This window comes from Bubalus kerabau, chromosome 5 (genome assembly GCF_029407905.1).
Source record: "Bubalus kerabau isolate K-KA32 ecotype Philippines breed swamp buffalo chromosome 5, PCC_UOA_SB_1v2, whole genome shotgun sequence".
Classification (NCBI taxonomy): Eukaryota; Metazoa; Chordata; class Mammalia; order Artiodactyla; family Bovidae; genus Bubalus; species Bubalus kerabau.
This window is the reverse complement of record NC_073628.1, coordinates 119189621-119217441: the sequence shown is the minus strand read 5'-3', so window position 1 is coordinate 119217441 and position 27821 is coordinate 119189621. Positions and strand designations below refer to the sequence as shown.

At 44.3% G+C, this 27821-nt stretch overlaps 1 protein-coding gene across 1 annotated transcript in view; it reads right to left on the bottom strand.

Moving 5' to 3' along the window:
* Nucleotides 1-27821, bottom strand: part of LAMC2 (laminin subunit gamma 2) — a 67342-nt gene that overhangs the window by 16714 nt on the left and 22807 nt on the right. Inside the window, exons 3-12 of the mRNA XM_055583657.1 lie at nucleotides 21604-21739; nucleotides 18568-18666; nucleotides 14920-15056; nucleotides 13996-14118; nucleotides 11966-12155; nucleotides 8614-8726; nucleotides 5774-5992; nucleotides 4955-5137; nucleotides 3858-4103; nucleotides 1467-1612 (exon numbers count right to left, since the gene is read on the bottom strand). Of these exons, the coding sequence (XP_055439632.1) occupies nucleotides 1467-1612; nucleotides 3858-4103; nucleotides 4955-5137; nucleotides 5774-5992; nucleotides 8614-8726; nucleotides 11966-12155; nucleotides 13996-14118; nucleotides 14920-15056; nucleotides 18568-18666; nucleotides 21604-21739 (1592 nt within the window). The remainder of the gene's footprint in view (nucleotides 1-1466; nucleotides 1613-3857; nucleotides 4104-4954; nucleotides 5138-5773; nucleotides 5993-8613; nucleotides 8727-11965; nucleotides 12156-13995; nucleotides 14119-14919; nucleotides 15057-18567; nucleotides 18667-21603; nucleotides 21740-27821) is intronic.

Genomic DNA, 27821 nt, shown 5'->3' with positions numbered 1-27821 from the left:
AATATAAGTCTGAATTGGTAATAGGGAGCTCATGATCTGAGCCACAGTCAGCTCCCCAGTCTTGTTTTTGCTGATTGTATAGAGCTTCTCCATCTTTAGCTGCAAAGAATACAATCAATTTGATTTTAGTACTGACAATCTGGTGATGTCCATGTGTAGAGTCGTCTCTTGTGTTGTTGGAAGAGAGTGTTTATTATGACCAGTGTGTTCTCTTGGCAAAGCTCTGTTAGCATCTGCCTTGCTTCATTCTGTACTCCAAGGCCAAACTTGCCTATTATCCCAGGTATCTCTTGACTTCCTACTTTTGCATTCCAGTCCCCTGTGATGAAAAGGACCTCTGTTTTTGGTGTTAGTTCTAGAAGGTCCTGTAAATCTTCACATAACCAGTCAACTTCAGCATCAGTGGTCAGGGCATAGACTTGGATTACTATGATGTTGAATGGTTTGCCTTGGAAACAAACTGAGATCATTCTGCCATTTTTGAGACTGGACTCAAGTACTACATCTCAGACTCTTTTGTTGACTATGAGGGCTACTCCATTTCTTCTAAGGGATTCTTGCACAGACCATTGTAGATATAACGGTCATCTGAATTAAATTCACCCATTCCCATCCATTTTAGTTCACTGATTCCTAAAATATCAGTGTTCACCCTTGCCATCTCCTGCTTGACCACATCCAATTTACCTTGATTCATGGACCTAACATTCCAGGTTCCTATGCAGTATTATTCTTTACAGTATTGGGCTTTACTTTCACCACCAGACACATCCACAACTGAGCATTATTTCCACTTTGGCCCAGCCACTTATTTCTTTCTGGAGCTATTTCTCTGCTCTTCCCCAGTAGCATACTGGACATCTTCCAACATGGGGGGCTCATCTTCCGGTGTCATATCTTTTTGCCTTTTCATACTGTTCATGGGGTTCTCAAGGCAAGAATACTGGAGAGATTCACCATTCCCTCCTTCAGTGGACCACGTTTTGTCAGGATTCTCCACTCTGACCCATCTTGGGTGTCCTTGCACAGCTTGGCTCATAACTTCATTGAGTTATGCAAGCCCCTTTGCCATGACAAGGCAATGATCCATGACATCTATTTTATATGTTTAGGTTTCCTTTGTTTGTTTCATAAGGACATTTCTTGGGAAAAATCCATTGAGAAAGTGGCATATTATAATAGAGCACTGAGTTCAGATTCAGTGGACATGGGTGGCATTTTCAGTTCCACCTATGTGACTTTTGAAGAATAACACATTTTTCAAAAATGGTAAATATAAGAACCTAACTCTGAAGTATTATTACTACTACATGGAAATTTTTTAACATAACAGTTTTTCGAGAGAGAAATAGTAATCCCCACTCCTGTCCTCAGGAGACTAGGAGGAGCCTGGCTCTGTGACAGAACCAAGCAGAAGATACTTCAGGATTCTACTGGTGAAGGTGAGGGCTGGCTAGCATGCAGACCTGAGTCTTCACTTGGTTATAGCAAGCTGGACAGTTGGGTAACGCCGCACGGTCACAGTTGAAGCCGTCAAATCCTGGCTTGCAAACACAGCTGCCATCACTTCTGCACTCCACGGGCTCCGAGCCCATTGGGCTGCAGTTGCAAGCTAGAGACAAAAGACAAACAGGAAGCTTTCATGTCAAACTAATTCTGGAACCTGGAGGTACAGCAAAGATAAAAGGAAGATCCAGTTACCCAAGCAAAGAACCCTTCTTTGCCCTTGTTGATTCACATTGTGTTGGATTAGTTTCTTGGCTATGTCTCCAAGCACATTCCCAACACAGAGAGGTCTTGGGAATCAATCATCTGGCAGGTTTGTTTGGTGTGTGTGTGTGGATGAAGAGATACGTCAGCAGCCCAGCCTTTCTAGTGACACTGATTTACTTCCCCCCATTAAATTGTAAGTCTCTTGGATATTCCACAGATACTCTGGGTTTGCTCACAGGAAGAGTAACATTTCTTCTGGGCCTACAGTATGCCAGATGTAGACACCTCCCTGCATATTACAGATGAGAAATATGGGCTCAGAGAGGTTGAGTAATCTGTCCTAGGACATGCAGCAAGAAGAGAGCAAGAATGAGAACTTGGAAAGAACCCGTGCTGTTGTCCTTCTGCTCTGCTGCCTTTGACATAGGGGATGCAGTAAAGCAGTACCTTTATTCAATCAAACTGATTCAGTAGCACTGTGTCACATTCTGTTCTAGGAGCTGAGGATATAACAGTGGGTGAGACACTGCTCAAATAGAGTGATTCTCTGGGTACTCCAACTTCAGTGATCACAAAACTCTTGGAATAACGTCTGAGCATATGTTATTATTTGCTTCCATATTTCTGTGTCTTCCTTATTAGCATATGAGCTCTTTGCCGAGCTGGGCTGACTTATGCATTATTATAACCTCAGTATCTAGCTCCACACTGCACACATGGTAAGAGCTTGATAAAAGATAGTTCAGTGAAAAAATTGTATTGTCTAAACTCAGTGAAATCTCTATTAATTGCACTTGATAGATATGGGCTTCCCTGGTGGCTCAGACAGTAAAGAATCTGCCTGCAATGCAGGAGACCTGGGTTCAATTCCTGGGTTGGGAAGATCCCCAGAGAAGGAGATGGCACCCCATCCAGTATTCTTGCCTGGAGAATCCCATGGACAGAGGAGGCTAGCGGGCTACAGTATATGGAGTCGCAAAGAATTGAACATGACTAAGCAACTAACAATTTCACTTTTCTTTTCAGATGGAATTATATAGTTTACAGTGTGCTTTCTCATATGCTATTTTATCTTTGCAACCACTTTGAGTAAAATATTAATCGTCCATATGAGGAAACTGAGACTTAGAGAAATTAATTGGCAAGATCAGAATAATACAAGAGGTATGCTAAAAAAACTGGACTTAAACTCATACTGCTGATGTCATGTGAATGCTTCCTATCATATGACATCACAGCTAACCCACAAGCTGGGGTCAGGGCAGGTGGAATTTGTGCCCCTGGGGAGAAGCCCTAAGTTGCACAGAGGTCCTCAAGCATTTCCAGGGCTGGGCACTCTGGTCTGAATGAGGGGCTCTGGGCGCCCTGCAGACCTCCTGGGGAACCTCCAATCTGGGTCCCCAGAGCCACTCTGGACCTTAAAACAAGCAAGTTCCTGAGTTCTGGGCACCAGGCTGGTCTGGGACCTTGGTGACTGAGGGGTGAGTCTAAGTGGCAGCCAGCTCCCTTGAACTGAATTTGCCTCTGGAACAGAACACGTACAAAGGCTTGAAAGAAGGGCTGAGCAAGAGGGCCGGTCTGCACATTCATGCTTTGATCTGATCTGAAGCAACCCCCAGGAATGCTCCACGAGAGCTACTGCTTTGAAGCCCGACCTCCTTAGGAGACGTGTGGACCGTCACCTTTCTATACATCAATCACACTGACTTCCTGAGAGGGTCTCTCCAACTACTTTACAGCCCGCTCCCCTCCCACTTCAGTGTGTCCAGGCTTCGTCTCGAGTCATTTATTACCTCCCTCTTACGGGTCGGCGGCCACTTGCCTGCCTACCAGCCTGGGGACTAGCATAGGAGGCAGCCCCATCTTATCTCCTCTTCCACTTTGGAATGTAAACCTGGCCCTTTTCACTTCTCCCACTCAGCCTTAACCCTTTCGACATCCTCTGGCTCTGACTGCCAGAGCTCTGCTGCAGGGGAAATTGGTCTTAAGACTTCTGATCAGTGAAAGGTCCAGGCAGGTCAGAGAAGCCAAAGTAGCATCACAATATTACCTGTGGTCAGCCTTGCCCATTTGTATATTCTCACACGTGTAGATGCACACACACACACAGAGCCTGGCCAGTCTTCCTAGGGGTGCAGTCCTACCTCGACACTTGTCCGCTGGGTTGGGAGCCAAGGGGTCCCCATAGTAGCCGGCTTTGCACTGGTCGCAGTGGGCACCGGTCGTGTTGTGAAGGCATTTCAGACATCCGCCTGTCAGGCGGTCGCAGTTCCCGGGGGCACTGGGGTCCACATTGTTGCTGCACTGACAAGGCTGACAAGGCCTCACTGGACCGTGTTCCCCAAAGGGGTCCCCAAAGTAGCCGTCGGCACAGAGCTCGCAGCGGGCGCCTGGAAGGAACCAAGTCGAGCCGCCCACGTGATCATCGATTAGAAGCGAAACCAGAGGCAGAGGCTGAAATCATGCTACTCCCCAGAAGAGCTTCCCTAACCTGGGACCCCAGAACAGCAGGCTTAGGAGCAGGAACCCACAGCAAGAGGCTGACTCTTCCACACCACGGTGGTCACAGATTCTAGAACACAAGCACCACCAGGGGCCTTCCTGCCAGTTAACAAGCTGGCTAGGGAAGAGTCAGATGGAGCACCAAACCACCAAGGCTGTGGCTCAAGACAAGCTCTTCTTTGAGACCAACCAGCAGAGAGGTGTGACACGTATAAGTTTCCCTTCTTTAGCTTGGTTCAATTTTTTTTTGTTTGTTTTTGATGAGGACCTTTTTTTAAATCTATATTGAATTTGTTATAATATTATTTATCTTTGGGTTTTTTGGCCATGTGGCATGTGGGATTTTAGACCCCCAACTAGAGATCAAACCTGCACCCACCCCTCAACCCCTCATCCCATCCCCACCCCCCATCTTCACCCCATTGGAATGTGAAATCTTAACAACTGGGCCACCAGGGAAGTCCCTCCTTGGGGTTCATTTTTTAAAACTTAGTTAAATTCCATATTTCATCTGACAACTTCGCCTCCTAATTACAAACCTCTTAAAACAGCTTTAGATGTGTCCTCCCATAGCTCTACACCCTGCCCTTCTTCAATCCACTTCAGCTCTTGGGCATCGATCTCTCCTTATCTTTAAAATGAGCCCATTGAGAATAACCCTGAGTCATGAGCAGCCCCTGGAGATCCCTTGGATTGGACAGATGCATGGCAGGAGGACAGGGTGGGCAGCTGGCCTCACCAGTGACGCCGTGGGGACAGTTATTGCACACCACCTCCTCTGTCTCGGGCATCACAGAGCAGCTGAACCCATTGCGACAGGGACAGGGCTTGCAGCTGCGTGGGTCATGCGGGTCGTTGTAGAAACCGATGGGGCAGTCCGCACACTCAATGTCAGGGTTCTCATCCCCTGAATAACAATCTCCTGGGAGGCAGAGGGAGAACGGAGGGGCAGAGAAATGAGCAGGTAAAACTATCCACTTTCTTTAAAACAGAGGATGACGCGTGGGAGGCAGGGGTTAGTAATTCAAAGCCTCCCTTTCTGCAGCTTTCCCCAGAGTGCCTGAGTGCTGACCCTCCCCTCTGCCCTCCTGCCAACTCTAAACATGGCCACGACCCTGAATCTCAGCCTCCCTCTCCCAGGCTAAGCAGACACGCACTCCTTTTACTACCATCCATAAGTTAACACCACTCCCCTCTTCCCCACGGCCTGACTACACCACTTGTCGGCATATTCATTCAGGTCCTGACACTGCCTTTGATCTCCCCAAACAATTCTTGCAATTTGACACCAGCTCCCCGACTCCCTGAACCGTGACAGCCATTTCCTGTAACCTAGCACCTTTCTCACAACCTTGTGGCATTTCCATCGTGAAAAGGATGGAATGTAATAAAGCGCCGTGTCCATCTTCCCTGGAGTCCAGCCCTGCTCTCCTTAATCCTTTCCCATCTCTGAAATGAGCTCAGGCACGGCCTTTCCTGCACAGCTCTCTCTTCCACGGGAGACCCCGGTCACCTGGCTGCACCCTGAACCGCCTGGTTCCCGTGACTTTTCACTCACCTGTGTCTGGATCACAGGCCCCTCCCCCTTGGCAGTTACAAGGAATACAGGTGCCAAAAGGTCCCAGTCTGGCTGAATCTCTTTTGTAGCCAGAAGCACATTCCTGGCAGAACTGTCCCTTGTACCCAACAGGACATACACATTGTTCAACCCAGGGTGCTGGGGTTCCCGAGATGGGGCGGGCTGAGATCAAGGTCACATTGTCGAGGTACCCAGTGCCTGCAAGAGAGAAGACAGGTGGGAAGCAACAAGTGGTTAGGTCCAGGGATCTAAAGTCAGGCCTCACATTGGATTTTTTTCTTAACTCCTTAATAAAAAGAAATTCACATTTTAAGGCAAGACAAGGAAAATTTAGACATAAAACTTTCTCTCTGCCCTTTGGCCTCCTTCCGCCCTTCTACTTACATTGTGCATCTGCATTATGTGTTAAGCAGACCTCCCATGTGGCAGAAATACCTGCTCAACCACAAAGATCAATTTTTCTCCTTCTGGCTCCAGCCATTTAACTCCTTAGACATAACATTCCTTTGTCAATCCTGGAAAGGGGTCACAGTGACCTCCTGCTTACTTGCCTTGTATGTGCAGACATCTTTGATGAACTGCATGTCAATGCCAATATATCATTTCCCTTAAGGACAGCGATTGGTGCAGAACTGACTAGTCAGACAACCTGGAGAAACTGGGTCACGCATAATGGAAGTTCTTAGTTTAAATACTGGCTTAGGACCTTATTAATGTTACTAGTTATATTATATGCTGCCTATTTTACAAGATTAAAGTTCCCTGCAAATGTAGGCATGCATGCTCAGTCACTCAGTTGTGTCCGACTCTTTGCAACCCCATGGACTGTAGCCTGCCAGGTTCCTCTGTCCATGGGATTCTCCAGGCAAGAATACTGGAGTGGGTTGCCATTTCCTCCTTCAGGGGATCTTTCCGACCCAGGGACTGAACTCATGTCTCTTACATCTCCTGCATTGACAGGCAGATTCTTTACCACTGAGCCACCTGGGAAACCCACCAAATGTGTGACTGAGCCTTAGATAAAATTAATGATAATTAGGTGACTAGAAACAATTTGATCAAATATATAGTTTTACAAGATCAGTGATTGTAATAAGGTACAGTATGGGAAGAAGCAACAAAAGGGAACTATTCTGAGGACCATAACAGACTAGTAAGACAGGTGGTCCTGAGGCTTTTGGTTACTGTTAACAGAAACTGGTCCAGTAACAGCACTTTCTGTGGCCTATCAGAAAAGTCCTCACTTGACTCGGGAATGTGCATTTCCAGCGCCGTGGGAGAAACTGGCCACAAAATACCTCCCAAACCATGACTGAAATTAAGACAGAAGGGAAAGGGGCTGTAAAACAAAGAACACTGCCCACTCTCCAGTTCTATAAGAATCAGGTCTTTAGCCACTGCGGTCGCTGACCTGCAGCACATCCTGAAAGCAATCAAGACAAAGATCAGAGTGAAGTACCTTGTGCTCTAAGAAGCCTGACAAAACCAGCCCTTAGACAGTCAGATATTTTCAGGAAAAAATTGTATTAATCCAGTTTATTGGATCTTCTCATACTTAGAGAAGCACTAAAACCATTAATTAAGATATCTGTCCCCTGGGAATAGCAGTACCCTTCTACCAAGACATGTGCTTAACTGCACGCACTCCCTTCCAAGGTCACATACGTACTGGCTTCCCCTTTACCTCTTTGGAACAGCTCTCAGAACTTTACGAGAGACAGCCTCCAGGCTCTACTTCTTATATTGGCTTGAATAAGAGTTTCCATTTCTTTCTTAGATTAACTTTTTTTTTTAACTTTTTATCTTTTACTGAAGTATAGAATGACTACTGATTAACGTTTTCACTGATAGCCCAGATGACATTCACTCACTCTGGCGTGCATAGTGCATAGTATAGCACTTCATCATCGCTGAGTGCACCGGTTCTGGTGTCAGAAAAATCAGGATTTGAATTCTGGCTTGATCCTCTCTAGCTCTGTGAATTGGACAAGTCACACAACACCTCTGACTGTGTTTCCTCAGCTACAGAAGAGAAATGACAGAGGTATCTACCTCCCATGTTGTCATGAAATTAAATGAGACAATGCATGTATTGTAGTGCGCCTGGCACATAGTAAAGATTCAATAAATTGTGAGCAAACACCTTTTCCACTTTCCACTTTATTCACTGTATCAGTGACATGGAAATGGTGCATGTTAGCCATGCATCCATTTAAATAATTCCAACCGCGATAAGGAGAACCCAACATAGTACATAGTATGTAGAAAGTTCAATAATGGGAATTTACAAAATACACGGTGATGTCCAAACATGGTAGCACCGAGAATAATCCCAAAGGGAAACTACTCAAGAAATAAAAAGAACAGGGTTGTAGATGCAACTTCTGAGCTAAGGGAACATGCCCTTTTGCTGTAGGTTACCTTCCAAGTAATCGGCTTCAATCTAAAGTCAGAGACTCTTTAGCAAGGCAGCATCATTTATTCTTCATTGATGTGAACTCTTTCCACAAACTACTCTTTCTTAACTCTTTATTGACCAGGGGATTTTTGCAGAAACTAATAGTTTTGGTTGGTGATTTGTTATATTGAAATACTCTGGTCAATAACGTTTGGGTAACAAAAGATGTATTAATACATCTCTGGTCAGTAATGTGTTAACAATGTCTTGTACAATGTAAAAATGTAGACCCAATCAGAGATTCTACATCAAAACCATCATAGTTTGTCTACTTGTTTGGAGACTGTCACCAAGTTAGAGAGCTGAAGCAAGTTAAACGAAAGCCTAAGAAGGGAGGAATTCCTTTCTTTTAGTCACTTACTGTATTCTCCGTAGGTAGCTCGGATCCTCAGGGCTGTGAGGTTCCGCAGTAACCTCCGATACTCAAAGTAACTCAGCTGGGGTCTCCAATTACTGCTTGGATGTTCATTTAATCTGCATGATTTAAAACCAAAAGGTGAAAAATCCAACTCTTATCAAATCTTATAATGTGTATACCTGATTCAATTATGCCCGAGAGTGCAGGAACAACTAGGCCCCTTCACAGCCCTGCTTAGAGGGGGATAAAGGACAGGGAGCCATATCCCTGTAGGCACAAGCCTGGAGCTTTCCCACTCCGTGGGCAATGCAAGCCCCACAGGATGTGATGGAGTGTAGGAAGCTGAACTCCAGGGGTTACGGCATCCAGTGTGGGTCCAAGTCCTCAGAGACCACTTTCTATTCTTGGTCACACGAAACCTAATAGCAGGAACATCTCTGAGTCCAGAAGCTCTGATTTTTAAGAGCTGTCATTCATGTTTGGTTTTGTTGTTTAAATGATTTGCTATCTGAGCATGTTTCACCTCCTCTTCTCACAAGTCAGTGTCCACCTTTCACACTGTCCACATCTAATACTTCTTAGTTTTGGCATCATGCTGCCTCAGTGTATCACATCACCAGCCCCTGTACTATTTTTTCATTTTAATGTTTTTTGGTTTTTACTGGAATAGCTCTTCCAGGAACAACCCTAACCCTTTTGCCTCATCCACTGATTCATGAAATAAGTATTTACTGTGCACTTGTTTTGAGCTAGAAGCTGTATTAGGACAGAGAATACAAAGACAAGTAGAGTGAGGTGATCAATGTCTACCCAAGGTGGTGGGTAAACGTGTAATTATGAAACAATGCAGAGAGTGCTATAACAGGTGCGTGAACAGCACGCCGCAGAAATTCACGATGGACTGTAACTTTACCTGGGGTTCTGAGAAGGCAAATACAAAGGGAAAACCTGTAAGCTGAATCTCAAAGAGTAGTTCACCAAGCTGAGAATGTGGGAATGGGTGTTCCAGCATGGAGAGCTAAGTGTGTGCATCAGAATAAGCTGCAGTTGGTTATTTAAGAACACAGTGTGTGTTGTGGGTCTTCTATACATTATTGCCTTTAGTTCTACCCTGGGGTAGGCCCCCAACAACCTTCATCTGAACCACTGTGAATGTGATCCAATGGTTCAGTTAAAGACTCTACCCAAACTGTCCTCCACACAGGATTTGCACCCAGCCTTCACATCTGATCATGTCGCTCCTCTACTTCTAATCTCTCAGTAGATTTCCATCATCTTGCAGGCATGGGCCAGATCTCAGCACCTGGACATGACATCCAAGAACCACCATGCTGGGTCTTTTCCCAGCCCTTTTAACTTTATCTGCCCATCTGCCCTGTACTAGCTGTGTTCCGGCCGTAACTACTGCTCACCAATGCCCTATACTATACCTGTGCATTCCCACATATACTCACATGTGCAGGTTGTCCTGATTTGTCCCTGGCAAAGCCTGGTGCTTATTTCTGTTCTCAATCCACACAGTTCTCCTAGTGAAGCTTTTCCTGACTTCTTCAGACAGAACTAAGTCACTCCTTCCTTTCCTCCCAAGTCCCCATGAGCATGCACCACCACTGAAGTGACTTTATACTGTATTATGTTTGCACAAATAATAACATACTCTACAAGACAAGAGCTCTTGGAAGACAAAGACCCTGTTTCTTCATCTTGAATTCTCAGCCTCTGATACACTATTAAGCATGTGATAGGCACATCCCCTCCCCTGAACACTCTGTACCCACCATTCAAAATTCCTGTACTAGAGAGAAATATTTGCAAATGATGTACTTGATAAGGGATTATTATCCAAAATATACAAATAAGTTACACAACTCAACATCAAAAAAATAAACAGCCCAATTAAAATATGGGCAGAGGACCTAAATAAACAGTTTTCCAAAGAAGGAATACAGATGGGCGACAGGCACATGAAAAGATGCTCAACATCACTAATCATCAAAGAAATGCAAACCAAAACCACGATGGGATATCATCCCACACCTGTCAGAATGGCTATTATCAAAAAGACAACAAATAACAAGTGTTGGCAAGGATGTGGAGAAAAGGGAATGTTTGTGCACTGTTGGTGGGGATGTAAATTGGCTCAGGGGCTATGGAAACCAGTGTGGAGGTTCCTCAAAAAGATTAAAAGTAGAACTACTATACGATCCAGCAAGTCCACTTCTGGGTATTCTTCTGAAAGAAACAAGAACACCAATTCAAAGAGAAACACACCTATATGTTCACTACAACATTATTCACAATAGCCAAGATATGGAAAATGTCCATCAATAGCAGATACGGAAGATGTGGAGTGTGTGTGTGTGTATGATGGAATATTACTCAGCCATAAAAAGAATGAATTCTTGCCATATGCAGCCACATGGATGGACCTAGAGGGTGTTATGCTAAGTGAAAGAATTCAGACAGAAAGACAAACGTCATATGATTTCATTTACATGTAAAATCTAAGAAACAAACAAACATAATGAAACAAAAACAGAGTCATAAGAAGGGAGGGTGTGGGGGTGAGTGAACGGTGAGAGAGATTAAAAGGTAAAAACTTCCAGTTATAAAATAAATGAACCACAAGGATGAAATGTGTAGCCTGGGAAATACAGTCAAGAATCTACTAACACTGTATAGGGCAAGGTGGTAACTAGAATTGTTGTGATCATTTTGTAACGTATAGAAAGATTGAATCACTATGTTATGGACCTGGAACTAACATAGTGTTGTAGGTCAATCATACTTCAAAAAATCTCCCATTTCACAGGATAACATGTAACTTCCTTAGACACACACAGGACCATCCATGACCTCACCTCTGCCTCTTCTCTGACCTCACTTCTCACTATATACCTCTCCCCCATTCCATGTTCCACTCATGCCGAATCACTTAGAATTTCCTAAATGTACAAAACTTCCTCAAACATACTTTTTCTGCCATGGTAACCTTCACTCCTTTTCTTTCCTTAGAAAGCTACTCTTCATTGTCACATCTTCTCAGTAAGCTTTCCTAGATCATCACTCCAATGCGAGTTACTGATGCCTCCTGCATGTATTCAAAACACTGGTGTCCACTTTGTCTCTTACAAGCTGCACTGTAATGATCAGTTTATTTTTCTCCCCCGTTAGCCTGTCAGGGGCTTGTGGGCAGCAATCATGACCTGTCTCAGCACATAACACCATATTTGGTCCATAAAGATGCTCAGAAACGCTTGTTGAATAAATGAATGATCATTGAATGAATAAACAAAGGAATCAGACTTCAATCACCGTTTGCTCTATTTGACTCACTTGTAGTCTCTCTCTTTACCTGAACGTGTAAGTCTTGGTGATCCCACAAGGCAGTGTCTTGTCACGTGGCATCAAGGGAGCTGTGATCTGTAGACCAGCACCTTCCAGAATCACGTCATGGGCAGATGGGTGTCTGCCTCCCCTGTCCACACGGTAGTCAAAAGACAGGCTCTGCCCATAGCTCACCTGTTGATTCCCAAGAAATTTGGCTGTGAAACAGATCAAAAAGACTAGGATCAGCTGGGGGACTAGAGAAGAAAAGGAGTGAGCAGGTTTGCATGGATGTTGGCAGTTTCTCTTGGAGTTCTGTATTATTCACCCATCACTCCCCACAAACTACTCTTTGAGAAGAGCCAGTTCATGGCACTGGACATGGCCATACTGCTATTGACTATGAAGAAGGGTTAGTTAATGAAATGCTAAAAGGGCCTCATTATAAGACAATTCCATCTATTACATGATTCACAGCATGGCCCTTATCAGTTCAGTTCGGTCGCTCAGTCATGTCTGACTCTTTGCAACCGCATGGACTGCAGCACATCAGGCTTCCCCATCCATCACCAACTCCTGGAGCTTGCTCAAACTCATGTCCATTGAGTCGATCATGCCATCCAACCATCTCATCCTCTGTCATCCCCTTCTCCTCCCACCTTCAATCTTCTCCAGCATCAGGGTCTTTTCAAATGAGTCAGCTCTTCCCATCAGGTGGCCAAAGTATTGGAGTTTCAGCTTCAGCATCAGTCCTTCCAATGAATATTCAGGACTGATTTCCTTTAGGGTGGACTGGTTGGATCTCCTTGCAGTCCAAGGGACTCTCAAGAGTCCTCTCCAACACCACAGTTCAAAAGCTTCTTCGGCACTCAGCTTTCTTTAGAGTCCAACTCTCACATCCATACATGACTACTGGAAAAACCATAGCTTTGACTAGACGGAACTTTGTTGGCCCTTATGACAGACCAATATGTAGAGATTCCCAGGTCTATCAGCAATAGTACCATCTGTTACATAGTGCTTTCTAGTTTATAGAATACTTGCACAAACATCATCACATTTGATGGCAATAATTCTTGGAGTTAGTCATTATTCTTCCCACTTAATAGCTGAGGGAATTAAAGTTTGGAAAAGTTAAGAGGCCACCTTGCCCAGGAATCACATATTAGCTAAGAATATGAACTAGAAATTCTAGCCAGAAGGACTTCCTTGGCGGTCCAGTGGTTAAGACTTTGCCTTCCAATACACGGGGTGTGGGTTCAATCCCTGATCAGGGAACTAAGATCCCACATAATCTCATGGTCTGCTGCTGCTAAGTCACTTTGGTCGTGTCCAACTCTGTGCGACCCCATAGACGGCAGCCCACCAGGCTCCACCGTCCCTGGGATTCTCCAGGCAAGAACACTGGAGTGGGTTGCCATTTCCTTCTCCAATGCATGAAAGTGAAAAGTGAAAGTGAAGTCGCTCAGCCGTGTCCGACTCTTAGCGATCCCATGGACTGCAGCCTACCAGGCTCCTCCATCCATGGGATTTTCCAGGCAAGAGTACTGGAGTGGGGTGCCATTGAAAGCTAAAACATAACACAGAAGGAATATTGTACTAAATTCAATAAAGACTTTAAAACGAGCCACATGAAAAAAAAAGAAATCTAAAAAAAGTTTTAACCAGAGCTTTTCCATCCAACTTTTCTGATTTTTATATTTTTAAAATTTACAATTGGTTTAAAGCTTTGAGAAATGCTTTGTCTTCACCTTTCCATCAGCTTCCTGATAGATCCACAGATTTGACCCCAGTCCTTATTTCTTGTCTTGGTGGGAAACTTAGAAATTTGCCATTTGACTGAAGCAGGAACCTGCACTGGGATCTGACCACCTGGACACCCAGTTCTACCCTATTGGGCCGTGACTTTGCCAATAGGACTGAAGCCCCAATTGTCTTCTGGAGATGCTACTGCCCTGGACACTAAGTGATAAGATTTTCATGTTTTCTAACCCCATTCTTCTATCCTGACTTCCTAGTCTTCTAAATTGACATCTACAGGAAAAACACCACACGTACCAGGAGCCACAAAATAGACAGGGTCTGATCGTCGTGCGGAGCTAAACACATCTTGGTGGCGCTGTGACCACTGGAGCTTTGCAGGAAACCCATTTCTCTGGACAGCCTTCCAGCCATCAACATCTGGAACATAAGTAAAACCACTCTTCATTAGAACAAACCTTATCATCTGTTGAGTTAAACAAGGCAAGACTTGATTGCTACTCACTAGCAATGAGTAACAAGTGGGTTTTCTTTGTATTTCCACATTCGTGCACCATCCTCAGAATTCCCTACGCGCCTCTCTACTTGGTTTTCACCTTCACCTACTCCTGTTCACACCTGCTTTAACTTCTTGTCTTTGAGTCTGACTCTTGGAATAAGAGAACATGTTTTCATCTGCCTGTAATTTGCATTTTCATTTCATTTACATAAACACGGTCTGGCCTTAGTGAGGTAAGAGGGTCCAGTATGTCCAGAGAGAAACTCAGAGTTGAGATCATATTAATCTCCCATATTTTTAGAGTGCTTTGTAGCTTGGTAACTAATTTCACATAAATTAACTCATTTGGCATACATGAAAGAAATAATATTAGTGAATGTGAATTCCATTCCAAGACTTGTGTTAAGCCCCTCAATCCAATGATTCTTTTGTGGTTTTAAAGTACATTAATAGGAAATGCAGGAAGTTGAAAATCTGTTCTCTTTTTAGTTATTTTTATAAGTCATTCATAAGCTGGTCCGAGTAAACTGTTCAGATACAACTTTTCCAAGACACAAGGCTCTTTCTTATTGCCTGACAAAATAATGTACATTTAAAGCTAGAAGAGAGTCATCCTGTTAAAGATGACTCAAGGATCCCATCCTGCGGACAGAAGTCTACAAGCACAAAGCCCTATACAGCAGTAAATAAAAGCAAAACACCTAGAAAACAGAATGCTTTACCTTGATGGAAGGTAGATATGATTTTATGGACACTGTAGTCTCCGGAGCTTTGGCAGCTGGCTGAATGCCCGTAGCAAAAACACTGGGTGCAGCCCTCAGGGTTTCTCCCATCCAGGTGATAGTAACCTGGTCGGCACCTGCAGGGGCATTTTAGAAATTGGGACAATACTATAGGCTATTTCTCATCCCCACAGAGAATACGGTGACTGATCGTTTCTACTTTCTCTCCCACCCAGCCCTTAATTCCCAAAGGTGAGAAATACTCAGTTGCACATGCCACTCTCACTCCCAGACCTCCTGATGGACAATCACAGGCCCCCATTAAGATAGCAAGAAGAATATTCACTTTCTCTTGCTCTAGCAGAGCAGCAACACATTGGGCGTGATGGTCTGGAAACGGTGATTTTTCCCATCCTTGGTAAGGAATTCAGTGGGCAAGATGGGGAGAGGTCAGGTAGGGCTGTGCAGAGTTGGCCCAGTCCTAGAGCAAGTGTTTAAAGGCGGTAATAGGGTGGGAAGTGGGGGCCAGCAAAAGACAGGCAAATGCCCCTGGATTGGGAAAATCCCCTGGAGAAGAGAAAGGCTACCCAAACTAGTATTCTGGCCTGGAGAATTCCGTGCACTGTATAGTCCATGGGGTCACAAAGAGTTGGACATGACTGAGCGACTTTCACTTTCACTTCACTTTCATTGTGCAAAATCAGAAAGGCAGGCTAGCTGTGAACTGTAGATGCTACATAAAACAGCAGTAAATAAATATCTTTTTTTCCTCTATAGATCAAGGGTTTAAAAACTCATTATGGTTTCTGTGGAGGAAAACTGCAGATTAAAAGAGATTAAAAAACAAGGAAAGAAGGAAGGGGCAGGGAGAAGGAAAGGAAGAGGTGAGTCGGAGAAAGGGTGAAGAAGGAATGATGAAGGAAGGGAAGGGAAGGGAGGGGCGTCAGCAAAGCTAAACACACAGTGCTTAAGGATGTACTTGGGAGATAAATTGTGAAGAATGGTGGTCACTTCCAGGAAGGAGGGAGGATATTGTGGGGCTGGTACATTTTTAGCAAAGGCCAATTTCATAAAAAAAGCAAGAGAGTTGCAGAAAAACATCTACTTCTGCTTTATTGACTATGTCAAAGCCTTTGACTGTGTAGACCACAACAAACTCTGGAAAATTCTTAAAGAGATGGGAGTATCAGACCACCTGACCTGCCTCTTGAGAAATCTGTATGCAGGTCAGGAAGCAACAGTTAGAACTGGACATGCAACAGACTGGTTCCAAAAAGGAAAAGGAGTACGTCAAGGTTGTATATTGTCACCCTGCTTATTTAACTTATATGCAGAGTACATCATGAGAAACTCTGGGCTGGATGAAACACAAGCTGGAATCGATTGCTGGGAGAAATATCAATAACCTCAGATATGCAGATGATACCACCCTTATGGCAGAAAGCAAAGAAGAACCAAAGAGCCTCTTGATGAAAGTGAAAGAGGAGAGTGAAAAAGTTGGCTTAAAGCTCAACATTCAGAAAACGAAGATTATGGCATCTGGTCCCATCACTTCATGGGAAATAGACGGGGAAACAGTGGAAACAGTGGCTGACTTTATTTTTTAGGGCTTCAATCACTGCAGATGGTGACCGCAGCCATGAAATTAAAAGATGCTTGTTCCTTGGAAGGAAAGTTATGACCAACCTAGACAGCATATTGAAAAGCAGAGACTTTACCTTGTCAACAAAAGTCCGTCTAGTCAAGGCTATGGTTTTTCCAGTAGTCAGTCATGTATGGATGTGAGAGTTGGACTATAAAGAAAGCTGAGTGCAGAAGAATTGATGCTTTTGAACTATGGTGTTGGAGAAGACTCTTGAGAGTCCCTTGGACTCATGGAGATCCAACCAGTTCATCCTAAAGGAGATCAGTCCTGGGTATTCATTGGAAGGACTGATGTTGAAGCTGAAACTCCAATACTTTGGCCACCTGATGCAAAGAGCTGACTCATTTGAAAAGACCCTGATGCTGGGAAAGATTGAGGGCAGGAGGAAAAGGGGATGACAGAGGATGAGATGGTTGGACGGCATCACTGACTCAATGAACATGGGTTTGGATAGACTCTGGGAGTTGATGATGGACAGGGAGGCCTGGCGTGCTGCAATTCATGGGGTTGCAAAGAGTTGGGCAGGACTGAGTGACTAAACTGGAACTGAATGCGAAGAACTGACTCATTGGAAAAGACCCTGATGTTGGGAAAGATTGAAAGCAGGAGAAGGGGACAGCAGAGGATAAGATGGTTGGATGGCATCACCGACTCAATGGACATGAGTTTGAGTAAACTCCAGGAGTTGGTGATGGACAGGGAGGCCAGGCATGCTGTAGTCCATGGGGTCGCAAAGAGTAGCACACGGCTGAGTGGCTGAACTGAACTGAACTTCATATAATTAGTGCGGCTGACAACATTTGTTTTATGAGACTTTCTATTTCTCTGTTCTATTTTGAAATTTAAAAGGTTTTCAGAAAATGACTCCTCTTGTATCACTTAAGCTATGTTTCACCACCCCCACCCCAGTAGTAAAGAACTGGCTGAAAACACAAGCCAGGAATGTACCTGGCATTGCCTCTGCCCAGGTATAAGTGATTGGCCACATGCCAAAGAACTGCTTTCTTTCTTTGAAGGAAATATGGGGGAAGGTTTTACCTCTGGGGCCCACCTCACAGCCCTCTGCTTACAACAGTCTCAGGGGAGCGAAGAATTTTAAGTCCAGGCTCAGTTTGTATTTAAGGAATTTCCTGCAGCAGCAACTGGGGGCAGATCGGCCTCACTGTACCACCTGCCCCAACGTGGCTCTGACATCCTCCCCCAGTTCGTGTGTGTGCACATAATCACCATCCCATCCCTGGGCAGGTCCTCGTCTGCACACAATGGTTATTTATGGCCATATGCTGCAGTATTTCCACTGACTAAGATTTTCCCAACATGTTTACTTAGGCCAGGCCTTCCCTGGGACTGAGTCATGAGGCTTCATCCCTGCATACCTTGTACAGAGCACCTGGGACTGAGAGCCAGCTGGCCAGGGACTCCCCAGGGCCCCGTCACAGCATACACAGAGAAGGCACCCAGAGCAAAAGTGTGGAGTCTAGTGAGATTTGGGGCCTTGCTTGTATTTTTTAAAAATTATTTATTTATTTAGTTGACTGCACTGGGTCTTAGCTGTGGCATGTGGGATCTTCATCTTCATTTTGGCAATGTAAACTCTTAGCTGTGTGACATGTGGGATCTAGTTTCCTGACCAGGGACCGAACCTGGGCCCTTTGAATTGGGAGCATGGAGTCTTAACCACTGGACTACCAGGGAAATCCTTTGTTTGTATTTTTTTTTTAAAGCCTAGTTTTTGCAGGACTTCCCAGTGGTTAAGACTCTGTACTTCCAACGTAGGAGGCTCGAGTTCCATCCCTGGTGAAGGAACTAAAATCACACATGCTGTGCAGTGTGGCCAAAAAGATAAATTAAAAAAACTAATAATAATAAGGTCTAGTTTCTGAGGCCAGGGAGCAGGAAGAAGGTCATCAACATTGGTTAAGTGTCCCTTTTCCATGAACCGCACTCATGCTGGTTGTCAGGGGACCTCCTGCTGTGTCCAGAGGGCCACAGTTCACACAGACCTATCACAGCGCTCTCCCGTGACAGCTGGCTTGCAGACACAGCGGCCCGTGTCACAGGGCCCCGCGATGCCGGCTGGATCACAGTCACACTTGGAGTCTCTGGAAAGAAGAAAAATAAAATTAGAGCTGTGTTTCCAAATGCTCTGAACTACACACATGAAGATCAGGCGCTCATAAACAAATGTCACCAACTTGAGTCAATCTTTCATCTTCAATGAGGCCTCTCTTAGCTATTCTTGTCCATGCTAATCTCTCTCAGAGCCTTTAAGAATTCATCTGTCCAGGCTACTAGTGTACTCAAAGTGTGGTCCGTGGCTGGAGCCAGTCCAAGAACTGTTTACTACCCACTTCTAGAGAGAGGAGGGGTTTGCCTCAGAATGTAAACCAAACTCATCATGAAACTGTTTAGTTTGGTTGACTGTTTGCGTCAGTTGACTTAAAATTTTTTTATCATTTGTTTCTCTATTGTTTAATCCAGTGGTGTCTGCTTTCATCACGGTTGATTCTACCTATTTGCTTCTTATTCATTTAGTTCTTCCTTCTGGTAGCACTTCTATTTCACATATAATTCATACCCTGCAATTCATTATTTAAAGTATACAACTCATTGGGTTTTAATTGATCCTCAGAGTTATGCAAACAGCACCACAACCAACTTTGGAACATTTTTATCACTCTACATAGAAAGCCTGTGTCCTTTAGGATCCTCCTCATCACCTTCCCCCAAATCCCAGGCAACCAGCAACCAACTTTTTGGCTCTGGAGATTTGCCTGTTCTGAAGGCTCCCTATAAATGGAATTGTACAACATGTGGCCTTTTGTGTTTTGATTCTTTCACTTAGTATGTCTTCAAGATCCATCCATGCTGCATCATGTATCAGTAGTTCATTCTTTGCATGGCTGAATAAAATCCCATCACATGAATATACTACATTTTGTTCATCCACTCATCAGAATGCACATTTGGGTTTCTACTTTTTAACTATTATGAATAATGCTAATTATTCATAGTAGATAATTTGTATACATGAATGTGAAAATTTGCATACGAGTTTTTGTGCAGATACATATGTTTTCATATCTCTCGAATGTATATCTAGGAGTGAAATTGCTATCCGTTTCACTGATATTTTTTTCTGGTTGCAAGACTTTCCTCAATGAAAAAAATCAGTATTTTCATTATTTAATTTTGGCACAATCTCCTTGTCTTGTGCAGACTAGCTCTTTGATGACTGGTCTCTGACTAACCAAAGCCCTGGTCTCTATCACCGAGCTTGCCCCATAAGCATATGTACTTATCTCATGCATCTAACACCAAGTTTGTTCTCTTCCCTACTGACCTGCTCCTCCTGGCTGCCCCATGACCCCATCAGAGCCTGCCCAAACCTGCCTCTGACTCCTCCTCCTTCACATTTCTCATCTAATCAGTGCCAAGTCCTATTGGGCTTCCTGAAGATTTATTTTCCAATCTCCATCTTTCAGCTGCCACGGTCTCCTCCCTATCCTGGCCCCTCCACACTATTATCTGGACCCTCTGAGAAAGACATATTCAGCATCTACTGGTTGCTAAGCACTGGGGATAGTGAAAAATAGGAAACAGTCCTGCTCTCTAGGAGTCTCAAGGGAGGGCAGATACATGAACAGCAATGGCAAGAAAGCGCAACTGCAGCTGCAGCCGAGCTGGAATGCTCACGGGCCTCTCCCCGCAGCAGTGAACACGACAAAGCCAAACCAGGCTTCCATTCTAGTGCGAGAGACAGACAGATACACACAGAAAGTAAGAGACTGTAAAACAACAGAGTCAGCACAGAGCGGTGGGGACTGGTCCGGAAGGCCTCTGAGAGGGGACGGACAAGGTGGGGATGGAACCCGTGAAGCTCTGTGTGGCTCTGTGGGAGGGAAGAGGACTCCAGGCCAAGGCCAAGGTCACACACACTCGGCTCCTTTGAAGAAGGAAAGGAAGCCTGGGAGGGGGTGAGAAATGGAGTAGAAGCCTTAGGTGGCAAATGGAGAGGGCAGGAGGGTCTTGGAGGCTCTAGCTGCCTAGATCGGAAGTTTCGATCTCATTCTAGGTGGGAAAGGAGCTAATGGAGGTTTGGAGCAGAGCCATGATGTCATCTACTTCATAGTTTACAAGGATTACCAAGGGAGACAGGGCCTAGGAGGGGTCAGGGAAGGCTGGGAGGGGAAGAGAACCGGGGATGGTGGTAACAAGGATGGCGCAGGCAAGGCTGGCGGGTGGGTCTCGATGGACAAGGGGTTGGAATCATGGGTGATGAGGAAGCGGTTTCTCTGCGGGCAGCCTTCTAGCCCATGGCTTCGCTGCCAAGCTGCTCCTCCCCAAAGCCAGCCCAGCACCTTGCTGGCTCTGTACCACTGCAGGCTGGCCATATGACTTACAAGGTATGCTTCACCTTTTTCCAGAAAAGTAAGTTGAGGAGGACTAGAGAATGCTTCAAGCTAAAGGAGATTCAAATTATGCAGGAAGTTCTCCTACTCTAAATTCACTTATTTGAAACAAGTTCCAGGTTAAAACATAAAGGACTCTTAACTTCCGCCCTAGTTCGTCTATAGAAGGGGTAGTTGTCAGGGTGATGAGCATGGCCTCCACAGACAACATTCTGAGCCTGAGTATGAAGTCCACCCGCAACACTGGGCACCTTATTTATCCTCTCAGGGTTTAAGTTTCTTACCTTTAACACAAGTATAACACTAATCCAGAGTTTTTAGGGTTATTGTGAGGGTTAAATGAGATAGCCCACACATAGTCCCCAAAAGACTTCCCTGGTGGTCCAGTGGCTAAGACTCTAAGCTCCCAATGCAGGAGGCCTGGGTTTGATCCCTGGTCAGGGAAGTAAGATCTCATATACCACAACTAAGACTCGGTGCAGCCAAAAAATAAGCATTTTTCTTAAAATAGTGTTTCCATGACTCAGTTACTTAGTCACAGTTACTCAGTAGATGTAAGTGGTCCCTAATGTTGATACGATCGCCACTAGTCACGGTGGAACCGGCGGTGGTGGCACAGGCACTTACAGGAGCTCCCGGTCTTGGGTGCACCCAGCATCGGTGAGGGTGTGGAAGCCTGGCAAGCAGCGGTCACACCTGTCCCCTGCCACACCCGGCTTACAGCTGCACCGTCCAGTGTTGTCACATCGAGGGCTAAGAGAACCTATAACCACAAAGGAGGGGAAAGGAAAGAAGAAAAGGAACTATTTCATTCATATGATATTAGAGGGCAACCGTCACTGTATGGGAGCTCAATAAATACTAAGTAATGATCTCCTAAAGGAGATCAGTCCTGAGTGTTCATTGGAAGCACTGATGTTGAAGCTGAAACTCCAATACTTTGGCCACCTGATGCAAAGAGCTGACTCATTGGAAAACACCCTGATGCTGGGAAAGATTGAGGGCAGAAGGAGAAGGGCACGGCAGAGGATGAGATGGTTGGATGGCATCACCGACTCGATGGACATGAGTTTGGGTAAACTCCAGGAGTTGGTGATGGACAGGGAGGTCTGGCACACTGCAGTCCATGGGGTCACAAAGAGTTGGACATGACTGAGCAAATGAACTGAACTGAACTGAATCACCATGACCTGCTGCCTTGGGCAATTCTTTCACATCATTGGGATATGCATCCACCACTAGGGAAAATTCTGACAGCCAAGGATGGCTTCTTTGGGGAAAGAAATAGAAATGACTCCGGAAAGCATTATTATTTGTATATCTGCTCTGGTTTCAACATTAAGTCATTTGTCAAATCCTTGAGATCTTAAGAAGGAACATTTGTGAATGAGCACATGAGCCTCCACAAAGACAGGATGCAAAAGTGAGCCACCTTCTCCCTTATCTCTGGCAGGCAAACAGCATTTTTCAAGGGTCAGTGCTCATATGGTATGATTGCAAGAGTAGGAAAAAGCCTCTTAACCAAAAATATCTCTACCTACCTGGAGTGGTAGAAATTCTTACCTTTGGAGCATCACCTCTTGTGAGGCGTGAAGACCCTGTGCATCTTACCTGGTTTGGGGCACTAGAGCACTTTCCTATGATTAATTGTTTATAGATATTATCTATAAAATGATCTCGCAGACTGTTGCTGAAAGGTGAGAGATGCTCAGGATAACAAAGTGTGCCATCCTGGAATCCAGCCACCCTTAGCACCTCCCCTTCAACCACCCCCAGTTCAAGCTTCCTCCTTCTCTCACCTGGCCCCTACCTCCATCCTTGACTCCCTACACTCCATTCTCTCTATAGAAGCCAAAGTGCTCCTTTCCAATGGAGTTTGAATCATATGACTGGTCTGTTTAGGTCTTCTGATGGGTCTAGGTCTTCTGATGGGTCCCTGCTATGAGTGGAATAAAGTGCAAACTCTGTACCATGACCTACAAGCCTCGACCTCTCTTGCCTCATCTTCTGCTCCTTCACTGAGGTCCAGCATCCTAGCTCCCCTCCCTGTTCCTGGAATATGCTGATTGCTTCCCTCCTCGGGGCATTTGCACCTGCTGCTTCTTCAGCCTGGAATGTTCTATCCTGAGAACACACCCTAGTTGGCCCATTCTCAGCGCTTACGTCTTGATTAACTTCGCTAGAGAAACCTTCTCTGACTCTCATGTCTATAGTATTCAGCCCACTGCTCCCTCAGTCCTTATCCCTGCTTACTGATAACTCCCTCAGCTTGTGTTCCCTGCTGAATTCCCAGTGCCCGAAGCAGAGTCCTAGATGTCTGTTGCATTAATTAACCCTCAGGAAGGAAGATATGGCTATTGTGAAAGGAGGAGGAAGCCAAAAGATGAGGTAGAATGTGGTTCACCTACTTGATAATTTCCCTAAGGCTGGCAGTATTATAAATAATACTATATCTGAACCGTGATAACCAGGCTATTCATAATCTATAAAGCCAACAGAACACTAACCAGTTGTTCCTTCTTTCTCCTAATCTCTTACTTGACTGTGAACTTTTAATTCACTTATAGATACAAATCAAATCAATAAAGGTGTTTGGCTCTGTGTCTATAGCCGCAGGTAGAACATGAAATAAACTAGTTACATTCACAGTTAGAGTCTGTAGGAGTCTCCGTGTCAACCTTGCAAGGCTTGAAAGGACCCTCAGTGATAAGAACAGAAACTACCTTTTATGCTCTGTGTGAGACACTGAATTGAGCATTATATATATATATATATATATATATATATATTAGTTCACCATATTTATTGGTGAATTAAGAGCTGATAAAATATCAAATCCATTTGTGGATCATCGGGAGCACTCAGAGGATCAGACAGCTCACACCGGGAGCAGATAGAGAGAGGAGGGGAAGGCACCTCGGGCGGAAATTGAATATCACTGATTAAGCAAAGGGAAAGGGTGACTGGAGTGGGGAGAAGTCTCAGAATAGTGGAAGCCAAGGGAGGAGAATTCCAAGGAAGATTAAGGGAGGAAGAAGGTGGAATAGTTTCCAATATCTAAGACAAGAGAGCACTTAAGATGAGAGTAAGGAGAGGCCACTGGGGTTGGCGTTTAGAGACACACAGCAGACGGAGCTAAGAAGGTAAATTCCTGTTTAAATTTATACAATTTAATTATTTAAACATAAATGAGTACATCTGGGACCCAGAAACATGGTTTTTTTCCTCCATTCAAATTACTGGAAATTATGTTTTTAATTTAAGAAAACTCTCCCCCAGGTCTCCCGCATTGTAGACAGACACTTTACCGTCTGAGCTACCAGGGAAGTCCAATTTAAGAAAACTCTCCCTACAATAGTTTTTCAGAAGCAACTCTTACTAGTCCATGGTCTGTAACCTGCCAGGCTCCCTTGTCCATAGGATTTCCCAGGTAAGAATACTGGAGAGGACTGCCATTTCCTTCTCCAGGGGATCTTCCCAACTCAGGGATCGAACTTGAGTCTCCTGCACTGGCAGGTGAATCCTTTACCACTGAGCTACCTGGGAACTAAAATAAATGAAGTACCTAACTCAATGTCTCACATACAGTAAGTGCTCACAAAAGTAGTTTGTGCTTGAATCTTCTAGGCCTCCTTCAAGCCTTGGAAAGTTGACATGGAAACACGTACAGGCTCTTACTATAAACAGGATTGATTTATTTCATGTTCCCAAACTTCCAAAATAATAGCACTGGGTTTTCAAAGTATCTCATTAAAATAAAAACACCTATCCCAATTCCTATATCATGAGCTACTCTTAGGAATTGTAAACAAATGGGCCTAAAGGATAGATGAAGAAGAGCTTCTTATTTCAAGTATGTCCCCAAAAAGCACTTCAGGACTTAGGTAGCTACCTGTCTATATGCATTAGAGGACTCAGGAATATATTCTAAAATGACTAAGAGAGCTTGCTTCCTTTTGAGAATGCTTAAAACATATAGACACTTACATTTTTAAATAGCACTATGATTAAATCACTGTATTTAATAATAATTAAAGTATTATCTAAGACATGTTTCAAAACAATAACTCAAATGTTATAGTCTGAGTAATCCACTGCATGGCTTGTACATATTTTTAAAAAATAAAATGAAGAGAACAAACCCAATATCATTAATGTCTGTACAGATCTCAAGAATTTAAGTATCACGGGAGGAAAACACAAACACACAGTGAATTTCAAAGTATCCGCAGAAAGCTATCAGGGTTACGAGAACTGAGGATAATTCAGCCCTGTTGCTGAGCCCCTAAAATCATCACCTAAAAATAAGTCTAGTTGGTATATTTAGAAGAAACTGGTGTAACATCCAAAATCTGTGACCACTTTGGGGGTTATAAATGCTGTTGGCTGCATTTGCCATGCATACAATGGAAGCTTTTGGTAAGATGAATTCTTCTGCATTTGAAATTGAATATACAACAAATTCCCTTGGGAAGTTATATTTTGAAAGTGAAAAATACCCTCTGGCTGATGGGGAAACTGAGAAATCACACAGAGAATTAAATTCTTGCTACTGATTTTGTGACCTGTGCAGCCAACAGGTAGCCGGAGATGGCACACAGTGGGGACAGCCCCGGCCACCAATGCGCGACTCAGCCCTCGACAAGTCCCATCACCTCCCTCTCTAAGCCTCTGCTACCTCACTGTAAAATGAAAATAATAGCACTGTCTTCATAGGGTTATTTGTGAAGATTAAATTAATTAGTGGATGAAAGTGTTTAGAAAAGTGCCTGGCACAGAGTAAGCGTGTAATTCATGTTAACTATTAATATCATACAAGACATAAATCATCACTGGGTTCCACTGCTTCCTACTGGGTTGTTCACCCGGAGTCCAAGATGTCTATTCCCCCAAGAAAGGAAAGAACCAGGCTCACTGTTTCTGGGTGGCAACAAACGAGAGTGGAGAAGAAGAGACGGCATGGTAAAGCCTCTTCACCATCTAGCTTCACGACGCAGGCTCCTTGTCTACTCCCAGACTAATAGCCTTGTCTTCAGGCCAGGCTTTCCAGCTGAGCCAATTGCATTTCTCATCACATTCACGCTGATTATTTTCCTGGGATGACCCAACTCTAGTGACTCACAACAAAGCCGCATCACCTAAGGGGATATGGGCTTGTCAGAGAGGTTAAATGCCCATTAAAGTGAAATCATTTTTCTTCTAATTTTTCTTTGGTTCAGAGGAAGAATTACTAAACCCCAAAGATTCTGGGATGCTGAGTCAAACCCACAAGACTCAGCAAATCTGACTCAAACCATATGGTAGCAGCAAGTCTGGTGAATCTGAGAATGACTGCTGATGTATGGGTCTGTATCACCATGGGGTCACCCCAGTTTTCGAAGGCTCCCCAACACACGCTACTTGCAAGTCATGGCTGGGCCAAAGCCTGCCCATTTTTAGATTCTTTCAGCTGCTGCTAAGAATCGGCTCCACAGAATTATACTGAGTCATAAGGCTATACCTTTTTGGTAAATTAACATTGGTCACATTATAGTATTAAACACTTTTTGGCAAAGAGAAATAGATATGCCAAGGAAGACAATAGACAAATAAGGTAGCTTTACAAAGTCCCAACTTCAGGGACTTCCCGAGTGGTCAGTGGTTAGAACGCCCCACTTCCACTACAGGGGGCACTGGTTCAATCCCTGGTTGGGAAAATAAGATCCCATGTACCACATGGTGTGGCCAAAATTATTGTTTTTAATTTTTTAAGTCCCCAATATTTATCTCTCTCTTCCTCTTTATCTTTATTAACTTGTCTTTACTGTCTGCTCATGACTATGATGGTAAAGAAGCTGCCTCAATGAGGGAGACCCCGGTTCAATCCCTGGGTTAGGAAGAGTCCCTGGAGAAGGGAATGGCTACCCATTCCAGTATTCTTGCCTGGAGAATCCCCATGGACAGAGGAGCCTGGCGGGCCACAGTCCATGGGGTCGCAAAGGGTCAGACACGACTGAGCAACTAACGCTTTCACTTGTCATGATGACCTCAGCAGGACACGTGCATCTGTGTACACATAAACTACCTATAGTTCTGAGAATACAGCAGTAGGTGATACATTTAAAACAAGAACAACAAAAACAGGCTGTCCTATGAACCAGCCACCCTACTAGATCTTCTTATTTATTGTTCTATTTTCTCTTGCTCACCACCCTGTGAAGGATTCTAATCTACCTATTCTGTGTCTGTCTCTTTTATCAATCTCACTTTATCTTGCCAGCACCCAGCATAGCACCAGAAACAAATCTTTCTAATCTCTTATTTTTGAGAGGCTGGTCAAAGGGATAGTTATGGAAATGAAGAACTATCATTGGAAGAATACAAGCTTCTTTGTGGGTAGCCATTTCCTTCTCCAGGTCAAAGAGTGTCATCTGCTGGGAAAAGTCATCGGGTGCCTCTCTTGGGGCTGGAATTCCAACTAATGTGCCCTGAAGACCACAGCTGGTTCCTACAACCCAGCCTTAGAGAAAACATATTTCCTTTCAGATTGAAATTGCTGAAAAAAAACCAGTGTCTAGTAGATTCCCAGTTGTTCTAGAAATTTTTAAATAAGCTTTATTTTTATAATTATATGTTCATATGTTGAAAGGAAATAATTAGTTTTGCAATATATTTTTCTGTTCTGTTTGTTTACTTTTGGCTGTGCCATGGGGTACCTTAGTTCCTAGTCCAGGGATCGAACCTGTGCCCATGCATTGGGAGTACTGTGGAGTCTTAACCACCGGACCAACTGGGAAGTGTCTGTTCAAGAAAACTGAACATCTGCCTCTTGGTCTGCTCTCTCTCTCTTTTCCCCTGCTTCCCTC